At 41.3% G+C, this 21,385-nt stretch overlaps 1 protein-coding gene across 5 annotated transcripts in view; it reads right to left on the reverse strand.

The window, feature by feature from the left end:
• The window catches only part of IGSF5 (immunoglobulin superfamily member 5), a 110,242-nt gene that overhangs the window by 25,556 nt on the left and 63,301 nt on the right, over positions 1–21,385 (reverse strand). For 4 of the 5 annotated variants that reach the window (XM_043507156.1, XM_043507153.1, XM_043507150.1 and 1 more), the window contains 5 exons: positions 17,410–17,730; positions 16,014–16,322; positions 6,140–6,265; positions 5,557–5,581; positions 1,189–1,301 (listed from right to left, as the gene is read on the reverse strand). In XM_043507156.1, coding sequence (XP_043363091.1) covers positions 1,189–1,301; positions 5,557–5,581; positions 6,140–6,265; positions 16,014–16,322; positions 17,410–17,730 — 894 coding nt within the window. The remainder of the gene's footprint in view (positions 1–1,188; positions 1,302–5,556; positions 5,582–6,139; positions 6,266–16,013; positions 16,323–17,409; positions 17,731–21,385) is intronic. The other variant, XM_043507155.1, reaches the window with a different exon arrangement.

A 21,385-nucleotide genomic window follows, 5' to 3' on the forward strand; every position in this document is an offset into this window, starting at 1 on the left:
CCCCTCTATTCGACATTGGTGAGGCCTCATCTGGAGTACTGTGTCCAGTTTTGGGCCCCATACTACAAGAAGAATGTGGAAAAATTGGAAAACATCCAGCGGAGGGCAACAAAAATGATTAGGGGATTGGAACACATGACTTATGAGGAGAGCCTGAGGGAACTGGGATTGTTTAGTCTGCAGAAGAGAAGAATGAGGGGGGATTTGATAGCCACTTTCAACTACCTGAAAGGGAGTTCCAAAGAGGACGGATCTAAACTGTTCTCAGTGGTAGCAGATAGCAGAATGAGGAGTAATGGTCTCAAGTTGCAGTGTGGGCGGTTTAGGTTGGATATTAGGAAAAACTTTTTCACTCGGAGGGTGGTGAAGCACTGGAATGTGTTACTAGGGAGGTGGTGGAATCTCCTTCCTTTGAAGTTTTTAAGGTCAGGCTTGACAAAGCCCTGGCTGGGATGATTTAGTTGGGGATTGGTCCTGCTTTAAGCAGGAGGTTGGACTAGATGATCTCCTGAAGTCCCTTCCAACCCTGATATTCTATAAGTCTATGAACATTTATTGCACGAGTTAACTAAAAAAATATGGTAGTACCAACTGCAATTATTATTAAGTAACATGGGTAGCAAAACAATAGTGATAGACGAGCCTTAAAACATTCAGAGGTGTGGTTGTATTCAGAGAAGCATCCAAAGTTCCAAGAGTTAGCTAAACTATCAGAATTTCTGCAAAACTGGATTGGAAATCTCATGCTAACAGGCTCTGTTGTGATGTTTCTTGCATTTTCTGCTTTCAAACTGTAAATCACTGCAAGAACAGCCTTTCTTGTGGGATTCTGATTCCTCTATCTCCAGCCCTTGTAGGAATTTGGAAGTGAAAAGACACATGGAAGAATTTTTTTTTAAATAACCAAAGTTTTTACAACTTCACAAATGCTCAGTTCACACTTTCACTTAGATTTTTGGGCAAAGGTCCACCCCTACAACTACAAATGTGTTTGGAAGCCTCCAAACACCCTAGCATTATGAGAGATCTGAACTTCCCTGAATAGGGTCAGGTACACATTGTGTTTTCCATAATTTATTGGGTATTCTAAGACTTTAAGTAGCACAGAGTAAAAAATACTCATTTCTTGGAAATCGGTGAGCCATCTCTATTATGCTTGCTTCATTATCACTGACATGTTTGACTCACTTGGCATTTGTTTTGTATACACTGGGTCCTCTGGACTATACCCAGAATTTTCATTACCACTGCTTCTCCTGGTCTTCATACTGCCATCATTGGTTTTCTTAGTTGAAACTTTTCTGGAAATAAAAATTCCAATCATTAAAACCTACATGCTATGAGCATTCTTAGGCAGTATCCAACAGAGAGAGAGGCACAAATTCTCAAAGGTATTTCGGCACCTAATTCTCATTGATTTTCATGGAAGTTAGATACCTAAATACCTTTAAGGATCTGGGCCAAAGGACTTGCAGATGTGTCCAACTTCCAAAAAAGTAAAGAAAAATAATGTATAATCTTTGAAAGAATTTACCTACTGCATGCACAGTCTTGTATAAATCCTAACTAGGCTTTGCTTAAAAAGTTCTGATCAGATGCTTAATAACATCTGGGAAATTAAGATGATTAACATCTTAAGACTTCAAATCTGTGACCCATTTCAAAACTTTTGTAAAAACTAAAGCAGAACCCAATATTCTGAGCTTGATTGTGTGATTTAACTACAGCCCTACACTGGGAGCAATAAGGAGAGTATCCCTGGGAGCAGGGGGACTATGCGGTCTGCTCCTTCTGCCTCCCCACACCATAGAGGAGGGTGCAACCTGCTTCCTGTGGTTCAGTGGGCCAGTTTGGCGGGGAGGCCAGGCTATGGCTCTGCCTCTGCCTGCCCACCCCCAGCTCCCCTTTGAGGTGAGGTGCACACCTGGAGTTAAATGGAGGGGGTACAACTAACAGGTCTTTTTGCAAGCTGTGCAAGGCAACAGGAGGCTTCTTGTGCGCACCCTCCAGAACACACCATGTAAGGTCAGATTGTGATGGAGCCTATGGCCCTGATCCTTCAAACATTTACACACATGCTTAACCTCAAGCAGGTGTCTTGTCCCACTGAAGTCAATAGGACTATTCCTCCATTAAGCACATATGTAAGCATTTGCAGAGTGGGGGCCTACATTTGTAGCCAGTGGGATACAGATAATATATCTCTATTTATCACTCTGTTGCACTACAAGGGATTTTACTCATCATTTGTTCCAAATAGCTCAAGTCTGGGGTCCTGCAGGGCATGCTGAAAGGTCCATCTCTTTGCCCAGGCTTCTCGGGAGAGACAAGCCAACTAAGGGCAAGGGTGTGCGGAAGAAGGGCTGGGATTTGTAGCTGGAGAGGGATTTTTTTCTTTGCTCCCATTATTTGGGGAAAGTGCTGCATTTATTTCTATACTTTTAACATAATGTACAAAGTGCCTAGAGTTTCAGACAGGGGTATTTTCAATGCTTTTATAGATCTAAATAAATAGATGTTAGGATCAGACAAGTAGATTGCAATGAGTTTTTTTTAAACCCTATATGAAACTAGTGTCGTTCCAATGCAGTATCTGGGGATAGAGAGCACTCATTTATAGATATAATTAGAAAACAAAAGCACCAGTCCTGCAAACACTTATGCTCATGTGTAACTTTAAACACATGAGTAGCTCTGTTGTCTTCATGGGACTATTCACATGAGTAAAGTTGCACATGTACTTAAAGTCTTTGCTTTGCTGAGTTCTTAAATTCAAACTAAACCCGAAGGCCCTGAGCCAACAAAGTACTTAAGCATGTGATTAAAGTTAATCATGTGAGTAGCCCCACTGAAGTCAACAGGACTTCTTGTGTTAGACTAGGGACTAAAAAACATGCAGCATTTTGTGAAGCTCCAACTTCATTTACCATGGGTCACATTCAAGCTCCTTTTTATTTTAACAATATGTGTACACAGAAAAGAGGCAACCAGACATAACTGTTATGCCCTGCTTTGCACTCCTTCAAAACCTGTGGAAAAAACACTCTGTGTACCCCCTGTGGATAGAGAGAGGCAGGTGTGTACCTGGATGAGGGCAATAGATTTGGACATTGTTTTTTAGCATGTACCCTCCCTGAACTACTGACTTCATCTGTTGTGTAGATTCCCTCTTTAGAGAATCATAGGTATGGTTACACTGAAATTAAAAATCCCTGGCTGGTCTGTGCCAGCTGACTCGAGCTTGTAGGGCTCAGGCTAAGGGGCTTTTTAATTGCAGGGTAGACATTCAAGATCAGGTTGGTGCCTGGGCTCTAGGACCCTGTGATGTGCAAGGATCCCAGAGCTCAAGCTGCAGCCTGAGCCCAAATATCTACCTGATGATTAAACAACCCCTTCACCCAAACCCCAGGTGCCCGAGTAAGCTGGCACGGGCCGGTGTCAAACTGCAATGTAGACATACCAATAGGTTCAGCCCTAGCAGGATTAATCCATACAGTGAGTCTGGTCAGGACTCAGAATACGAGCCACAATGACAGATAACTTTTACAGCAGTTTTATTTGAATCAAAAATAAAAATTGACTTGGACCTGCATTTGACCTTAGAGGCTTTGTTGATTTAGTCCAACCAGTTTATCTATCTGTACCTGATAAATTGGTTGAAACAATAATTACAAACAGAATAACAAAACACCTGGAAGATCATGATATGATAAGGACTACTCAGCATGGTTTCTTCACAGGAAAATTTTGTTTCACTAATCTCTCAGAATTCTTTCAATGGGTAAATAAAATAGTGGATAAAGGAGAACCAGATGACAAAATGTATTTATGCAGTGTTGTTGTAGCTGTGCTGGTAGATTTTCAAGAGGCTGTTGACCAGGTTTCACACAAGATATTATTAAAGAAGTTAAGTATCATGTGGTGAGAGGCAAAGTATTGTCATTGATCAAAAATAGCTAGGAGACAGAAAGCAAAGTAGGATTAAATATCCCAGAAGCATATAATAACTATAGTTGGATTCACAGTGTACACCTAAAAAATTAACAAGAATAACACAAAGTAACCCCATTGAAAAAGTTTTTCTGTTCACATTAATACTGACAAATAGGATCTTAATATTGATTAACAGGATCCTACATTTTAAGGTGTTTCAACCTAATGAAGTAATGCAAAAACCATTAGTTCGCTTTGTATTCAGATGTGTCTGATACTCAATTTGGTTAAGTAGGAAGTGTTGACAGGTATCACTGGGACCTTTTTTTGTAGTATAACTAATGATCCTTAAGAAAGCAGGGGACATCATCTAATTTGTCTGCCAATCTGTCTCATTTAATTTGCATCAATCTGTCTCGGTTTCATCCTTTCTTCTGTACCATAGAAATTCTAGTTGGGTTATACTCTAGGCAAATTGTAAATCTACTGTAATCTTGACTGAAACTTGGAAGAGAGAGCTATTTTGGTGCACAGTGACCTCCTGTGGAATTTGTTGCAAATGCTGAGTGTTGAGGCTGGAGGAAATCTGGTGCAAAATAGGAATATCTAGAAGTATAGGATCAAATCTAAACCCATATTCAGTAAAGTACTTGAGCATATGCTTAATTTTTGGGTACTTGAGTATTCTCATCGGCTTTATTGAGACTGCTCACATGCTTATAAGTTAAGCATGTGCTTAGGTATATTGCTGAATCTGGAACTCAGTAACTAGATCATTTTGATCATTTTCAAAAGAAGTTTTATGGGAACATCAGTTACAGTTTTCAGTAATAGGGTGTTGCTGATTCACTCCAATGAGTGTAACGGGCACTTTTCTGACTGGGGGTTATTTTTTTTAAAGGTAGTGATTTATAACTACCAATTATGTAGACTTGGTTGTATAATCATTTTGGGGAGAAAACTAAAAGTGGAATGAGATTTTGGGCTGAACCACAAAAGCTACGTTTGCATTGCGAGCAAGGGGTATAATTCCTATATAACTCACACTAACTTGATGAGAACTGGCAGGAGTATAAATAATAGCATAGCCACAGCAGCACCGAGGTCTAGCTTAGCCCATGGTGATCGGGCAGGTTTGTACTCAACACAGCTAAGCTGCTGCTGCTGCCCACACAACCCCAGTGTGCTGCTAGAGCGAGTATGTGTACACAAGCAAGAAATCACACCCATAGCTTGCTAAGTAGCCTAAGAAGCTCAGCATAAAACTCACATCCCAGAGAGACGGATTGGGAAGGGTGATGCTGGTGGCTTTGAGCCACCTTTGCTTCCTTAGGGTTCTGGACTGCTGAGGGGAGCCAGTGAGACCCCAGAATAATTTAGAAGGGCTGCCTGTGGGTGACAGCACTGCCCAGAATTCCCACAGTGCTAGTGACTGTGGCCTTCCTCCACCTTTCCTGGCACAACCCTTATGCCTAGGCTTGCGATGGGGGCCTTATAGGGCAGTGTAAGCTGCCTTCCACAGTTCTCTCCTGGCCAGATCTGGGGCACTAATGGCTCTTTTATGGTGCTGCAGAAACATACAAGGGGTATCACAGAGGGGGAAATCCATGGTATTCAACTTACCTCAACTCCTTTTGATAGGTGGACTCTGAAAGAAAGGAAGAAAAGGTTTTAAAATACAGTGAAATAAAATAAGGCTTGCTACTGAGGTTCTCTCACTTTCTCACAGTTCAGATTGTATTTTAATACAGAAATTATTTCATAGCTCCCCTCCCCTCCCATCTGCAGTCACATAACATCCTGGTGTACTTGCTTACATGGAAAATTAATACTAGGAAAGAATTTACTGAATGCATTTGTAGTTGGTATGTACATTGGATAGCTGTACAAATCTAGGTGTAGATGTACAGTGACTTTCAATGAGATTTCTGTTCTAAGTCATTTACTCACTTTTGAAAATCTTACCCTTCCTCTTTACTATTGACAGAAATATTAACGAGCCACCAATTCCACTGGAAACAAGTTACATCAGAAGAAATCAGCAGGCAGCTATCTGTAGTATCTACAAGCCACTGGTTATCAGAATCACCTTTCTGCCCTAAACAATCCTTACCAAACTGTGCACTATGCTTTAACTGAAATGGTAATAGATTAAATCTAATTTGAGGTTTAAAAAAAGCATAGCCAGTAGCAAAAATCCACTTACCTTTGTTTTTTAAGCAGCAGTATATTATTATAAAAATAATAATGATCAGAAGAAGAAAACCAATTGACAATGTGACTGCAAGTATAATAGTCCGTGTCCGTGTGCTGTCTTCTTGGTTACCATTTTCTATTAAATGAAATGAAGCATCATTACACTAGCAGAGCTGCGACCTTTCTTTTTCTGAAGAGCGTGACCAACTTTCTGGAAGCATTATTAAATTACTTGTTGATTATTTAAAACGAGATGGATTGTGTTTCTCATTTGTGTTGAAAATGACTTTACCCTATATTGATGATACCCAGTACCACAAAATGCCTTGATCACGATAATTCTTTGTTACGATTATTCTACTTTATCTGCTAGTTGTATTTCTGACAAACCTAGGCTGCTAATTTTCTTCATTCTTCACATTTAAACTTATTTTGTAGACATTTCGAGCCCAATCTTAATCCCACTGAAAGCAAATGGGAGTCTTTCCATTGGCTTCAGGAGGCTTCAACTCATTGTGCACAATTCAAAAAACCCTCAGTTGTCCACTGTAAAGGACAAGCATGTTAACAACACATCTACTAAGTTTGAGATTGCTAACCGTAACACGTTCCTGCATCCTGGACTATAACATAATTTTGCATAGTGATGTACACTATGCATTTATGGTGTTTTCACATAACTAGGATTCAATATATATATTTTTTTACCTATAATGCTAAATCGGGTGATTTCAAAATCATTCAGTGTATCCCTGCCACAAACAAAAGGTGCTCACCATATATCCCCCAAATAATCAACATTAAATTGATAGCTTTTACTCTTTAACATGCAATTGATTCATAGATACTAAGGTCAGAAGGGACCATTCTGATCATCTAGTCCGACCTCCTGCACAGCGCAGGCCACAGAATCTCACCCACCCACTCCTATGAAAAACCTCACCCATGTCTGAGCTATTGAAGTCCTTAAATCATGGTTTAAAGACTTCAAGGAGCAGAGAAGCCTCCCTCAAGTCAACCATGCCCCATGCTACAGAGGAAGGCGAAAAACCTCCAGGGCCTCTCCAATCTGCCCTGGAGGAAAATTCCTTCCCGACCCCAAATATGGTGATCAGCTAAACCCTGAGCATATGGACAAGATTCACCAGCCAGATACTACAGAAAATTCTTTCCTGGGTAACTCAGATCCCATCCATCTAATATCCCATCTCAGGGGATTTGGCCTATTTACCCTGAATATTTAAAGATCAATTACTTACCAAAATCCCATTATCCCATCATACCATCTCCTCCATAAACTTATCAAGTAGAATCTTAAAACCAGATAGATCTTTTGCCCCCACTGCTTCCCTTGGAAGGCTATTCCAAAACTTCACTCCTCTGATGGTTAAAAACCTTCGTCTGATTTCAAGTCTAAACTTCCTGATGGCCAGTTTATACCCATTTGTTCTTGTGTCCACATTGGTGCTGAGCTGAAATAATTCCTCTCCCTCTCCTGTATTTATCCCTCTGATATATTTATAGAGAGCAATCATATCTCCCCTCAACCTTCTTTTAGTTAGGCTAAACAAGCCAAGCTCCTTGAGTCTCCTTTCATAAGACAAGTTTTCCATTCCTTGGATCATCCTAGTAGCCCTTCTCTCTACCTGCTCCAGTTTGAATTCATCCTTTTTAAACATGGGAGACCAGAACTGCACACAGTATTCTACGTGAGGTCTCACCAGTGCCTTGTATAATGGTACTAAAACCTCCTTATCCCTAATGGAAATGCCTCTCCTGATGCATCCCAAAACCGCATTAGCTTTTTTCACAGCCATATCACATTGGCGGCTCATAGTCATCCTATGATCAACCAATACTCCAAGGTCCTTCTCCTCTTCCGTTACTTCTAATTGATGCGTCCCCAACTTATAACTAAAATTCTTGTTATTAATCCCTAAATGCATAACCTTACACTTCTCACTATTAAATTTCATCCTATTACTATTACTCCAGTTTACAAGGTCATCCAGATCCTCCTGTATAATATCCCGATCCTTCTCCGAATTGGCAATACCTCCCAGCTTTGTATCATCTGCAAACTTTATTAGCACACTCCCACTTTTTGTGCCAAGGTCAGTAATAAAAAGATTAAATAAGATTGGTCCCAAAACCGATCCCTGAGGAACTCCACTGGTAACCTCCCTCCAACCTGACAGTTCGCCTTTCAGTAGGACCCGTTGCAGTCTCCCCTTTAACCAATTCCTTATCCACCTTTTGATGTTCATATTGATCCCCATCTTCTCCAATTTAACTAATAATTCCCCATGTGGCACGGTATCAAATGCCTTACTGAAATCTAGGTAATTAGATCCACTGCATTTCCTTTATCTAAAAAATCTGTTACCTTTTCAAAAAAGGAGATTAGGTTGGTTTGGTATGATCTACCTTTTGTAAAACCATGTTGTATTTTGTCCCATTTACAATAGATGTTTCTTCCAATGGTAATACGGCCCTGTCCATCAGGCTCATCCAATATCTACGGTGCTCTTTAACCGAACTGGACCAATCTTTGATCTTCCTAACTGCAGGGAGTAACCTCAGCCCAAAAGCTAAGGCAGGTTTCAAAAGCAGTCCAAAATATAGCCCTGGTAGCTATATTAAAAACAAACTTCAAATCCAACCCAAAAGCACAAGGTTTGTACAGACTTGACAATACTGCCTTTGTTGCACTGGATTTGTGGTGTCAGGTACTTTTTAGTGTTCCTAATTAAAGATGGGCCTGAATGGCAAAATTTGGATACAGATTTCAGACTCACCAAAGTTTGCAGATATTCTTCTGGGGTTTTGGATTGGCCCCTTATAGCATAATAGCCCAGATGCAAAATTTGGACTTGAATTTGGATTCTGAATATTCCAAAGATTGGATGGTTCAGAAATTATTCAATTTAGTCTCTCCTCTAATCCTAATGAACTATCAGCATGTAAATTAATCATGCAAATTAACCCAATTGAGGGGCTGCTCCTGCACCTAATTATAATCTACTACCCAAAATGTTCCTGGATTGCAACTTTAACACATATCTTTACCCATCTAGAGCACTTCAAGGATATATTGTATCCATGTCAATGGTCATTATTAATGCTCTCTCCTAAAAGGATATTTTGCCCTTGGTTGTGTGAACATTAATTCCATTACAAATAATGGAAACCCTGTGTATAAATGCAAAGGCAGATATCAGCCCCAATTTTAAATACTCTTTATAGGTTCTTCATCCGCCATCCTCCTCCTCCAGCCACACGTAACCCACCTAATTCCCCCCCAATATTTTCTGTTCACATCATTCCCGACACACCTCAAACACCAGATTTTCTTCCCCCTTCATCCCAGGTTTTTTGAGCAACCTATCCTTCTCTCTCCTTTTGTGCTCAACCTCTGGAACACCTGCCTTCTATGAGCACCTTCCTGAATCCTTTCTGCCTTCAAATCTCATCACAACCAGATTCATCCCTCGCTCTGATGTGGGGCTGTCAATGCACTCTCTGAGAAAACTAACCACCCAGATCCTGCTACCAGTTAAATAAGTGGCAAAAACCATTTTACATTAAGGGAAGCAGAATCAAGCCCTTAATTTTCCATGTCTCTGTCTTCAATCATTCTTCCTAAGACTGGCCTTGTATAGCTTTTGTTCTGCCTCGCCATAACTACTGAAGTTACCAGTATATTATAATCTGCAGCCTTGTAGTTAATATGTATAAATCAATTGTGAAGTGTTTTGTGATTTTTTTGCATGGAAAAAATAAATCTACAGCATAAATCTGCATTTAATTTTATTTTATTTTGTGCCATACAAAATGCTATGGGAATTTTAAGGTAATTAAAATATGAAATGAATGTTAATCTTACCTGTGTGTTTAATTATGTTTTTAATAAGTTATTGCTACCAAATATCAGTTATTTTGAGTATTCTTTTTTAAGTTCTTGTTTTTCTATTTAGCTTCTTGTAATACATTTCTCAGTTAACTTTAATACAGATTTGTGATAAGATACATGCAGAAAATAATTTGTTGTGCTAAGTCATATCAAGATTAGATAGGTTTCATAGTAGCAGCCGTGTTAGTCTGTATTCGCAAAAAGAAAAGGAGTACTTGTGGCACCTTAGAGACTAACAAATTTATTTGAGCATAAGCTTTCGTGAGCTACATCTGATGAAGTGAGCTGTAGCTCACGAAAGCTTATGCTCAAATAAATTTGTTAGTCTTTAAGGTGCCACAAGTACTCCTTTTCTTTTTTCAAGATTAGATACAAGCAGTATATAGATTAATAGAGCTGTGTTAGTCAATATTTTTTTAATGAGTCCTAGAAACAGCTCTCCATATGTGATAGCCTAAGATTTCTGTTTGTCAGCTGCAATGTTATGCTTTGGCAAACACTACACTCTCATTAGTTTCACATTTCTTGGTAAATACAGCAACTAAGGTTTGAGGAATAGTTCTTACAACAGCTTCATTTGTTCTTGTGGTTTTCATTTAACCAGCCTTTCAGCCTTCATGGCCTATGCATTTGCCACAGTAAAATAGCTGCTCAGGTCAAATTCAGGAATACCTGTAGTCTGCTTTTCAGGCAGCACAGAGCAGAAAGAGAGAGCAAGGGAAGGTTTTTGTTCAGTGCCTGCCCTTAAGCTTTGACATAGATGGATCACTAAGACTTGCCAGCATTGGAATGCAGAAGCAGGAAGATTCCAATGGCACTGCTCCTGTGCTCTGCACCAGCTCTTCTCCAATGTACTTGTCACTCAAAATGATCACTCTGTTCAGGAGGACTGTTTTTAATGCTTGTAATTCCCAAGAATTATGTTGATTTAAAAGCAGAGGACTCTAATTATCATTAGAAATTCAACATTAATTGATAGGAAAAGCTAAGCACAAGAAATCTGCACTGCATAATAATCATATACTTGGAGTTCTAAAAATGTCCTTAATTCTTTCCCCTTACTTTATCCATACTCTATAACTTCAGGTTAATATAAGTCTCCTGTCAGCATATTCTCTAATAGCATCTTTCATGTTAATTCCAAGTTATTTCCATACTGTGGGAACTCCTTCAGTATGCATACTTTAACCAGTCTCGTTCACTGTCATTCTGTTGAGATCAAGGGCTACAAAAAGCCTGCACATTGATGTTAAGAAACTCTACATACTTGAAACAAGTCTTGTAAGCAAAGTGCCCAGGATAATTTCAGATATTTCAATAACTCCCCCCCCAAAAAAGTGCATTGTTTAAGGAGTCATCTTCATTCCTTTTTTGCCTGAATCCTCTGTTTAAGATGAGATTTGTGTGGAATTTTCACTGCAGTGGAGCATGGCCATCTTTCAGGATTGAAAGGGAACTAGCAATGGAAAGGTACTTCCTACTGTGTATCACTAGAAGCCGTTACAAGAGATCCTCTATATAATCTGGAAGAGGGGGAAACGAGATCGTTGTGTGCAAAATACAGCAGATTTTCTTTGTATAAAACGAATGAGAACAGACTGACTGTAGTATTCTTGAAGAAGCAGGGAGTCTTAGGTTTCACTAAAAAGCTGTTACGCCAACAATGTAATGGATGAGACTGCATCCAGTGTCTGGCTCGGAGAAGTCTCTTTATGGGTATGTCTGCCCAGCAGCGATGTAAATCCCAGTGGGGGTAGATGTACATGCACTTGCTCTGCTCGTGCTAGTGCATTAAAAATAGCAGTGTGGCCATAGTGGCACACGCAGCTGCTTGGGCTAACCACCCGAGTACAATCCCCCCTGATCCCTTGACTACTCAAGTGGCAAGCCCAAGGTATTTCCCATGTTGCCTGGGCCACATTGGTATTTTTAAGTGCTAGCTTGAGCAAAACTAGTGCATGTTTGTCTACCCACGCTGCAAATTAGACCTCCCAGCTACTGTGAAGACATACTCTCTGTCTGTGTCTAGCCTAGCCTACTTCCTACTAGTTACCTGGGGTGTCTGCAAGATGGCACTGTACCACATTGTCCCTCATAGTTCAGGATGTTGTGGAGACCATGAATGTGCCTGTAAGGAATTGGAGCAGCTGGTGCTGGTATGGCTTAACACTTCCATGTAAATCAGTGTGAAAAATAAACAGCCACAGACTTCCCATCTCAACTGCTGTCGTTATCATCTGCTTTTCCCAGTTTGGCAGTTTAATGAATCTCTTCCCTGTTTGATCTTTCTGCTTGTCCCAGTGACTGCAGTCCCATAAGAACTATAGTATTTTGCTAAATTGTGCATGGGGAAGCCCTCACCTTAGTCTCTGTAATGTCTGCACTACCACTTATATTGGCGAAAGTTATGTCACTGAGGGGTGTGAAAAAACACCACCCTGAGCAGCATAATTTTTGCCAGCATAAGTGGCAGCGTGCACAGCGCTATGACAGTAGGAGAGCTTCTCCTGCCGACATGGCTAGTGCCACTCATTAGGGGTGGTTTAATTATGTCGACAGAAGATATGCCATTGGCATAGAGTGGCTACACAAGAGATCTTACAGCGCCGAAGCTGCATCGGTATAGCTGTGCCAGTGTAAGGCCTCTAGTATAGACATAGCCTAACTGACAGATTAGTTAAGTCCCTGTTGGCCTGGCCCAATGTAACATTATGTGATGCCTTGCCTCAGGCATTAAATAAAACATTAGGAAGTTCAACTAACAAGCTTTATGTTGGCCATCTCTCCATTTTCAGTGGTTACAAGTGAAATAAAGGACCAAATAATGTCATCTGCAATTTTCTACGCAATTCTGATTTCCCATGTTTCAGAAAGATGAAATCAAACTGGAACAAGTGCAGAGAAGAGCTACTAGGATGATCTGAGGAATGGAAGGCTTTTCTTATGAGACTCAAAGAGCTTGGCTTGTTTAGTCTAACAAATAGAAGGCTGAAGGGAGATCTGATTGCTCTGTATAAATACATCAGAGGGATAAATAACAGGGAGGGAGAGGAGTTATTTAAGTTAAGCATCAATGTGGACCCCAGAACAAATACATATAAACTGGCCATCAACAAGTTTAGGCTTGAAATTAGGCGAAGGTTTCTAACCAGCAGAGGAGTGAAATTCTGGAGCAGCCTCCCAAGGGGAGCAGTGGGAGCAAAAAGCTTAACTGGCTTCAAGATTGAGCTTGATAAATTTATGGAGGGGATGGTATGACAGGACTCCCTGCAATGGCATGTGGCCCATCAGTGACTGCCTATAGCAAAAATCCACAATGGCTGGAGACGGGACACTAGATGGGGAGGGCTCTGAGTTACTACAGAGAACTCTTTCCCAGGTGTTTGCCTGGTGAGTCTAGCCCACATGCTCAGGGTCTAACTGATCATCATATCTGGGGTCAGGAAGAAATTTTCCCCTGGGTCAAATTGGCAGAGACTGTGGGGGTTTTCACCTTCTTCTACAGCATGGGGCATGGTGGTCACTTGCAGGTTTAAACTAGTGTAAATGGTGAATACTCTGTAACTGGAAGTCTTTAAACCATGATGTGAGGACTTCAGTAACTCAGCCAGAGATCAGGGGTCTATTACATGAGTGAGTGGGTGAGGTTCTGTGGCCTGCAACGTGCAGGAGGTCAGACTAGATGATCACGATAGTCCCTTCTGACTTTAGTATGAGTATCTGAGTAAGAATATACATTACAATTTTAAACCTAATCAGTGTCCCATAAGTGACTTGCAACAAGATGTCAGAACATGTTAGTATTAGAGCTGAGTAGGTCTAATATTTATTTAATTTTCTTTTTTGATATAGGAATTCTATACAGTGCTCCTGTCAGATATTTCTAAATTATTATCTGCAAAAACATTAGAGTTTTCAGTTGCCTAAGTAGCCCCTGGAATCATGGTTAAAGTTGCGGGGCCCCCCAAATCTGAAATGGCACCCCTGTGGACAGGCACAGAGTTTGCCCACCTCCCACACGTGCAGTCCCATTGGCCTGATCAGAGCCGCTCCTCCAAATAAAGATGTCAAACTATGCCTATGCTGAGAAATCTTGAGTATTTGTTACTACATAGTCATTTTCCCAAAGAGGAATGCATGATGGTCCTATATGATCACTAATTATGTACTAATTGTGTCTGTGACATCTGTATTTCTCCTCTTCTAATGTACAGCATGTAACTATGGAAACTGTGGGCAGATGCCTCAATAGCTCTAGAATGAGTAGGCTGGGGAGTTTAATCATTTTATTAAGTCCTCAGGACAGATCTCGTTTAGTCAGTAATTAGAAGCAATTTAACTTAGAGGAAGCTTTATTAAAACTAGTAAAATGGCCTTTTTCAATTGCATTACAAAGTAGATGGTCCTGAGAAACTTGCTAACAATGGCTCACACTTAAAGTAAAAGGCCCAGCCATTCTGCCTATCTAGCTAGCTATCTAGGTTTTTATACCACACCCGTCACTGTAGTATCTGAATGCCTTTTATACACCATGCCAGTGCCACCCATTTCAGAACACGGAATGGGTCATATGTCACATAACACTCCGAGGGGTGCCAACTCAGCCAAAGAGCTGTCAGTTTGATGTCATAAGCACAGCTCCTTTTTTCTATGCTCACCGAATCACTAAAAGAAACATGGATTTAAGGACCTCCTCTGCCTAGGGGAAACTCTGGGTGGCACAGAGTCACCATAAGGGCTTCTACACCACCCCTCCAGCTCCCACCATAGGAGGTGTGACAAAAGTGTCTCTGTGCCCCAGTAATCTCACCTTTTGTAACAGTCCTAGAGACCATGAGCAGCTGGTGTTAATTTCAGCGGCCCTGAAACGACTCTGCAGCACTGGGAACAAACGGCCAGATAATTCCCAATATTGAAGGGCCAAAAAGGGCATTTTCATGCCTCCTCCCTCTGCTTCACCAAGCGCTGCTTAGCCCCAGTTGAGGATCAGCTCCTGTTTGTTCTTATTGTGCTAGCGCTTGGAAAAGAAAACCATCCATCACTACCTCAAAAACAGGTAGTGCTATTCAGGCAGCACAATGCAGGTGGCAGCTCAGCTTACCCAGCTGGTTGGTGATTCCCCTGCATCGGGGGTCATATTAAGCTATGGGAGTAATTTCCACGGGTTGTTGGTGAGGCCAAGAATTCAGCAATATGTGTGGATGCTGGCCACTATCTGGGACATGACGCTGGATGAGATGGGCCGCTGGTCTATCGAGCATGGCAAATCCTGAGTTGGAGTGAAGCTTGGTAAAGTGCATGAGGCTGGATGGAATGCCACTGTGCTACAGTCTCCCTGGCTGATGGAACAGCCAGGGCCCCCAAGGTGAAACATGGTGGGTATCAAGCACAGTACGGCTCTGAGGCTATAACTGCAATGCAGAACAGCTCCATGCCAGCCGTGTAACCTTGTATGGAGCATTCTGTTATGCACAAATGTTTACTTTGGGTTGTGTGTAGGGGTGAAATCCTACCTCTGTTGAAGTCAGTGGCAAAATTTTCAGAGTTTAGTAGAGCCAGGATTTCACATTAGGATTTAGTCCTGAGCAAACAAGACATAGCATAAGATGTTTATGCAACTGACAGATAGAAATCTATTGTTATTTCATGGACGGAATCAATTTTTTTCAATGCCTAAATTCATGGGGTGAGATCTTGCAAAAAGCAGAAAATCCAATTTTGTATGCAATAAAGCCCTTAATAAGCATTAGGGAGAGTTCTGCTTCCCTTGTACTGTTCCAAATAAAGAGAATTTAGTGATGCTCAGGACTTGTGCTGGTGCTCAGCACAGGAGTGAATTTAACACTATGTGACATTTATACTGTTTACTAGAGTTTGAGTCTGTTACATTTCAGGTGTCATGTTGCTTAAACTGGAATAAAAGATTTTCAAAATAAAACAAAAAGGAATAGTATAGAGAACGTTCACTTACCTGCAAGAGAATCCTGCACAATAAGAGTTACAGTTGCATTCTGGGGCTTAGGGAGAGCCTCTATATAAGCTAAACAAGTCAGTGTCTCATTGGCCATCGGAGTCAAAGTTAAGGTGCTCACTTCATTGTGAAGATCATTAGATCCTTGACTATGGTTAGTAACATACCTGGACTTATCTACAAAAGAGTCGTTTATCATCCAGGTCATGTTTGGAGCTGGAGCCCATCCTAAGGCTTCACAAACAATGTCAATTGTTTCATTCTTTCTTACTGTAGAGTTGTGATCTTTGATGAGCAAAGATCCATTAACTGTGGGGGGAAAAGATGATTTGTTCCTTCAGAATATTTAACTGCAATGGTGTCTTACTGCCCATTTTAAATCATCTTTGACTACCAAAAATCAATCATATTTTGAAATTTTCAAGTTAAAAAAATAATTAAAATAAAATAGAAAACCTAAACCATAGAGATGTTGTTTACATGAGATAAATGTGGAAGCCACTGCAGCTTCTCAGCCATGTTATAGTCCATTTTGGCTTCACAACTAGACTTTATTTTCCACTATCTGTCCAATGAAAGCTTTGGAAGTGTCATGCTTTGGCCATACTGAAATATCTCCTGCACCAACTAAAGGACCATGTGTCATCAGGATTTTATTTCTCTGTTACCACTTAGAGATGTTCTTCAGGTTTATCATGGAAAGTTTATAGAAAGGTGATGCCCTGGGCATCAGCCTTCGTCTTTTTTGGACAAATGAATAGTAGATGGAGGGAAGATTCCACTTTATTGGATGCACTTCCTTAATAATGATGCTTCAGGAAGCTACAGAGAGGATGTCTGATATACATGAAAGGTTTACTGGATCCTGGAAGCTGTAGTGTACAGTAGCAGTCACATCCATGATATCACCTTGTGACTCAGAGGCTAAATTTTTGCACTACATTAAACCCCAACACAAACTGGATGGAGGCTGACTATTACTAGGTTGGACAGTAGGAAGGAGCTCTCCATTAAATGCAAAAGAAGTGTTATGTACAAAAATGAGAAAAAAAATCCATAAAGACTCTGGCCAAAAGAGATTGTTTTTGACTGATGGCTGGCAGCACCGATACAGGCTTCTGGCACTTTCACACAACCTAGAACAGAGTAAGAGCTGCTACAGAAAAAAGTGAGCACAACTGAAGTCTTTTGCAGTGGCAGCCTCAGTCTACCTTGGAATGCCAATCTGTACATGAAATTACTGATCCAGCTTTCCAGATGAGAAACATAGCAGGCATAGGGCATTCACTGAAAGTCGGTACACATACAGTCTGGTAATTTTGGCATTGTGACATTGGATTTCTGTTAAGTACAATTTAATAAAAACTCTGTGACAAAAATGAAAAGGCATACAGACCTTGCACAGAAAGAAAGGCATAGCTGTTGGTGATACTAAGTTGGATGCTGCATTCTATTTGACCAGAATCGTCCAGCTGGACGTTGTGGATGATTAGCTCTGAGGTAAAAGTCTCACCGCTGGTATAATTTTGCTGAGTGAAGCGATCCATTGTTACAACAGCCCCTCCAGCAGGAGTTGTCGTGAGAACAGCATTCCCGTTTAAAAGCCAGATGATAACTTGCCATCCTTGTGACACAGTACAGTTAAACCGGGCCTCTGAACCGGCTAGGACGGTTGCATTAGCAGGGCCATTTATAATAGAATAATCAAAGCCAAAACCTGGAAAGAAAAAAACAAGAATTGTAAATATACCAGCACCAATGTCAATGAGGTGCCTTTGGCTTACCTTGCATATTCAGCAAGATAAGACTACAAAACAAAAATACTTGGCTCTGAGTGACAGCACTTTGTCACGTGAATATTTTGTGTATTTGACATCTGAAGAACATGTTAGAAAAGACTACTGAGTCCTCTAATCTGGCAACACATCTCTAACGATGAGTTTTACCAGATGCTTTCGGCGAAAGCTTAAAATCCCCATTATCATTAAGAATTCCCAGTAAAAAAATCTATGCTAAAATGGAATTAAGGATGAAGAAGGTTGATTTTAAATCAGTAGTTTTAAGGTCAAATACATTGCAAGGTTATTGTATTATCCCCAAACCAAGTGTTATAAACCCAGGAAATATACAATTCAAGTTAAATTTAAAAGAAACCTAAACAAGTTACCATATGGGAATGCATAGTTAGGGCACCCAGCAACCTGAACTCCGCTCTGCAGTGACAACATGGAAAAACAATGTGATTATGGCCAAGTCATTTTAAGTGTTTGTCATCCCAGATGAGATTAAACTGATTTTTAAAGACACATTAGATTTTTTTTTCCTTTCATGGTGTCACTACAGAGCAGAATTAAGGCTTTTGTTGGAGAAGAACTTTCAGTTATGAAGACTAATGGGTGGGAAATTAAATATATGTTCAAATGTGCCTATGCACAAGATTTCAGTTAATTTTAACTTATTTATCATTTGAAAAGTTACATTATACCTCAGATTCTTAAACTGTTATTTCCTTAGAGGGGAAAATACACTTTTCCTTCAATCCTCCAGGAGGAGGTCAGTAGAAGTGGTCATGGGAATAAAAGATTCTGTACAAACAGATTTGCTTTTATGTTCACGGAAGACTGTTATAGAGACTTACTGCCTTCACAGGTTTCCATTAAAAACATTGTGCCTTTCCACTGCATTGCAGTCTCCTAAATATATCTGTATATGAGCGACAGAATAGCCAATTAAATGCAAACTTCACTTCTACTGTTAGTTATCAAAATCATAAAATATATCAAAAAGCACTCTCCTTTCAACAGAAATAGCCCATGTTTCCTTGTATAGTTGCAGTTATCTTTAGCATGCATCATTATCTTAAAGGTGAACTGGAGTGCTTTAAAATGTACAATTGTTTCAAGTCCTGAAACACAATTATATGTAAACACTTAACATGTTTTATTAACAGTTGTTAAAACAAAATATGTGTAAGACAGTTCATCCTCTTTCTACCTGCCAATTCCTAAACTGAGGGGATCCTAGCCTACAACTGCTGATGACACCACTAAAACAGCAGTGGCTTTTGTGACGTCAGTACAGTAGCTATGAAACAGACTGAGACCACTAACCGGTTTTACATGCTCCATTTACAGCAACAGCCATCAGATTATCATGATTTCTGGTCATTACTGATCATTGCCAGATGTGAACCACTGACTTAGGTGAAAAAGACTCTGTACCCTTAACAATTCCCAGAGCCACCAAACATTCTGACCAAGGGGTTTTCTTGTGGATTGTGACCTCACAGACATATATGACAGAACTAGCCTGCTTATTAGTTAACCTTTGAAATATGAAATGTCTTTACCCGTTTTTCCTCTCTGTCCCGTGGGACTATACAATTTTGATATATTGAATTCTGAGGGTTAAATTTTCAAGGCTTTCTGTGAACTTTAGATGATTGATTGCAACTGACTTTAATAGCCATCATGAGGTTCAAATTGTACACAACCATTTTTAGAATTCACTACAGAAACCTGATTTTTCCTGAATCCTGGGTTATATAACAGCCCAAAAAACCCTAATGGGTTTTCAACACAGTGCGCAGAGATTTAGCAACACAATTCCCATTAATGCAAATAGATCCCTGTACACACATAATTTATTTCTTAGCCAGTGCTCTTACTCCCTTGCTATAGCAGCAGTAGCAGGATGGGGCAGGGGGGCATTAAAATTTGGAAAGGGCACTTGGAAAATTGGCTTGTTGGATAAACTGGAGAAATAGTTTACAGAATAATACCCCATGGATCCAAACTCAGCACAGCTTTATTCAGCACATTCCTAGGTTACAATGCCTCTGGCTTAAGTACTGTACAATTACAGGTTCATTCAGATTTAACAGAAACTTCAACTCGTCAACCCTCTCCTACAGTTGGGGCTTATACAACAAAAAGTACATTTTAGAACTCACTGGATTCCATTCAGAATGGCAAAAGTAGAGATCCAAGTCAATTATGTGTGCTGGAGCAATGGAGCATTGAATACTAATCTAATATATATATTTTTGAATGTCCATTGTGCACGTACATGGGCATGAAATACTTCACAGAACTGATATGACTTTCTATTCTTTTGGATCCTAAAATAATCAGTCTTAATTAACCTCACACTGGGATCTATATAATAAATCTACCATAATATTTGCAGCTATAACAGTTTTTGTCTTTGTGCTATTTCCATCTTGGAAATAATTTACAAATTTAGCTAAGAAATCTTCATAACCCTAGGGAAGTAGAAAGTAAACATAATCATATTCAGATTACTGACTGCAAAAGTAATGCAGAGGTTACAGCAGAGGTGGGCAAACTACGGCCCGCGGGCCACATCCAGCCCGCGGGACCATCCTGCCTTGCCCCTGAGCTCTCGGCCGGGGAGGCTAGTCCCCAGCCCCTCCCCCGCTGTTCCCACTCCCCCTCCCACACAGCCTCAGTGCGTTGCGCCGCCAGCACTCTGGCCTGCCGCTCCTGCCGGGCAGCGTGGCTGGCTCCGGTATGGTAAGAGGGCGGGGAGCGGAGGGTCCTGGGGAGTAGTCAGGGGACAGGGAGTAGGGGGTGGTTGGATGGGGCAGGGCATGGGGAACAGGGGTGGTTGGATTGGCATGGGAGTCCCAGGGACCTGTCAGGAGGCGGGGATGTGGATAGGGGTTCGGGCAATCAGGGGACAGGGAGCAGGGGGCGGTTGGATGGGGCAAAGGTTCTGTAGGGGGGCAGTCAGGGGGATGGGGAATGGGGGGATGGGGGGGTTGGATAGGGCGTTGGAGTCCTGGGGGGGCCTGTCGGGGGCGGCGGTGTAGATAGAGGTTGGGGCAATAAGTGGACAGGGAGAATGGGTGGTTGGATGGGGGTGGGGTCCCGGGGGGGCGGTTAGGGGAGGGGAGTCCTGGGAGGGGGCGGTCAGGGGACAAGGAGCGGGGGGTTGGATGGGTCGGAGATTCTGAGGGGGACAGTCAGGGGGCGGGAAGTGGGAGGGGCAGATAGGGGGCGGGGGCCAGGCTGTTTGGGGAGGCACAGCCTTCCCTCCCTGGCTCTCCATATAGTTTTGCAACCTGATGTGGCCCTCAGGCCAAAAAGTTTGCCCACCCCTGGGTTACAGGCTAGATCTACAAAGGGACTTACACATTGCCATGCCCACTGTTACAATGCCCTGCCACCCAGTGGAAGCCTCAACCCCAGGTTAGGCACGTAGGCTCCCTATTCAATGTATGGCAAAAGTTAGGTGCCTAAGAATGGGATCCACAAAAGCCAGAAAGCTGAACAGGGAGCTACCTAAGGCAACCAATCATAGTCAGGGGCTTCCTCTGGGCTCGGGGGTGCAACTCAACCCCCCTAGTT

Source organism: Dermochelys coriacea, chromosome 1, assembly GCF_009764565.3.
Source record: "Dermochelys coriacea isolate rDerCor1 chromosome 1, rDerCor1.pri.v4, whole genome shotgun sequence".
Taxonomy (NCBI): domain Eukaryota; kingdom Metazoa; phylum Chordata; order Testudines; family Dermochelyidae; genus Dermochelys; species Dermochelys coriacea.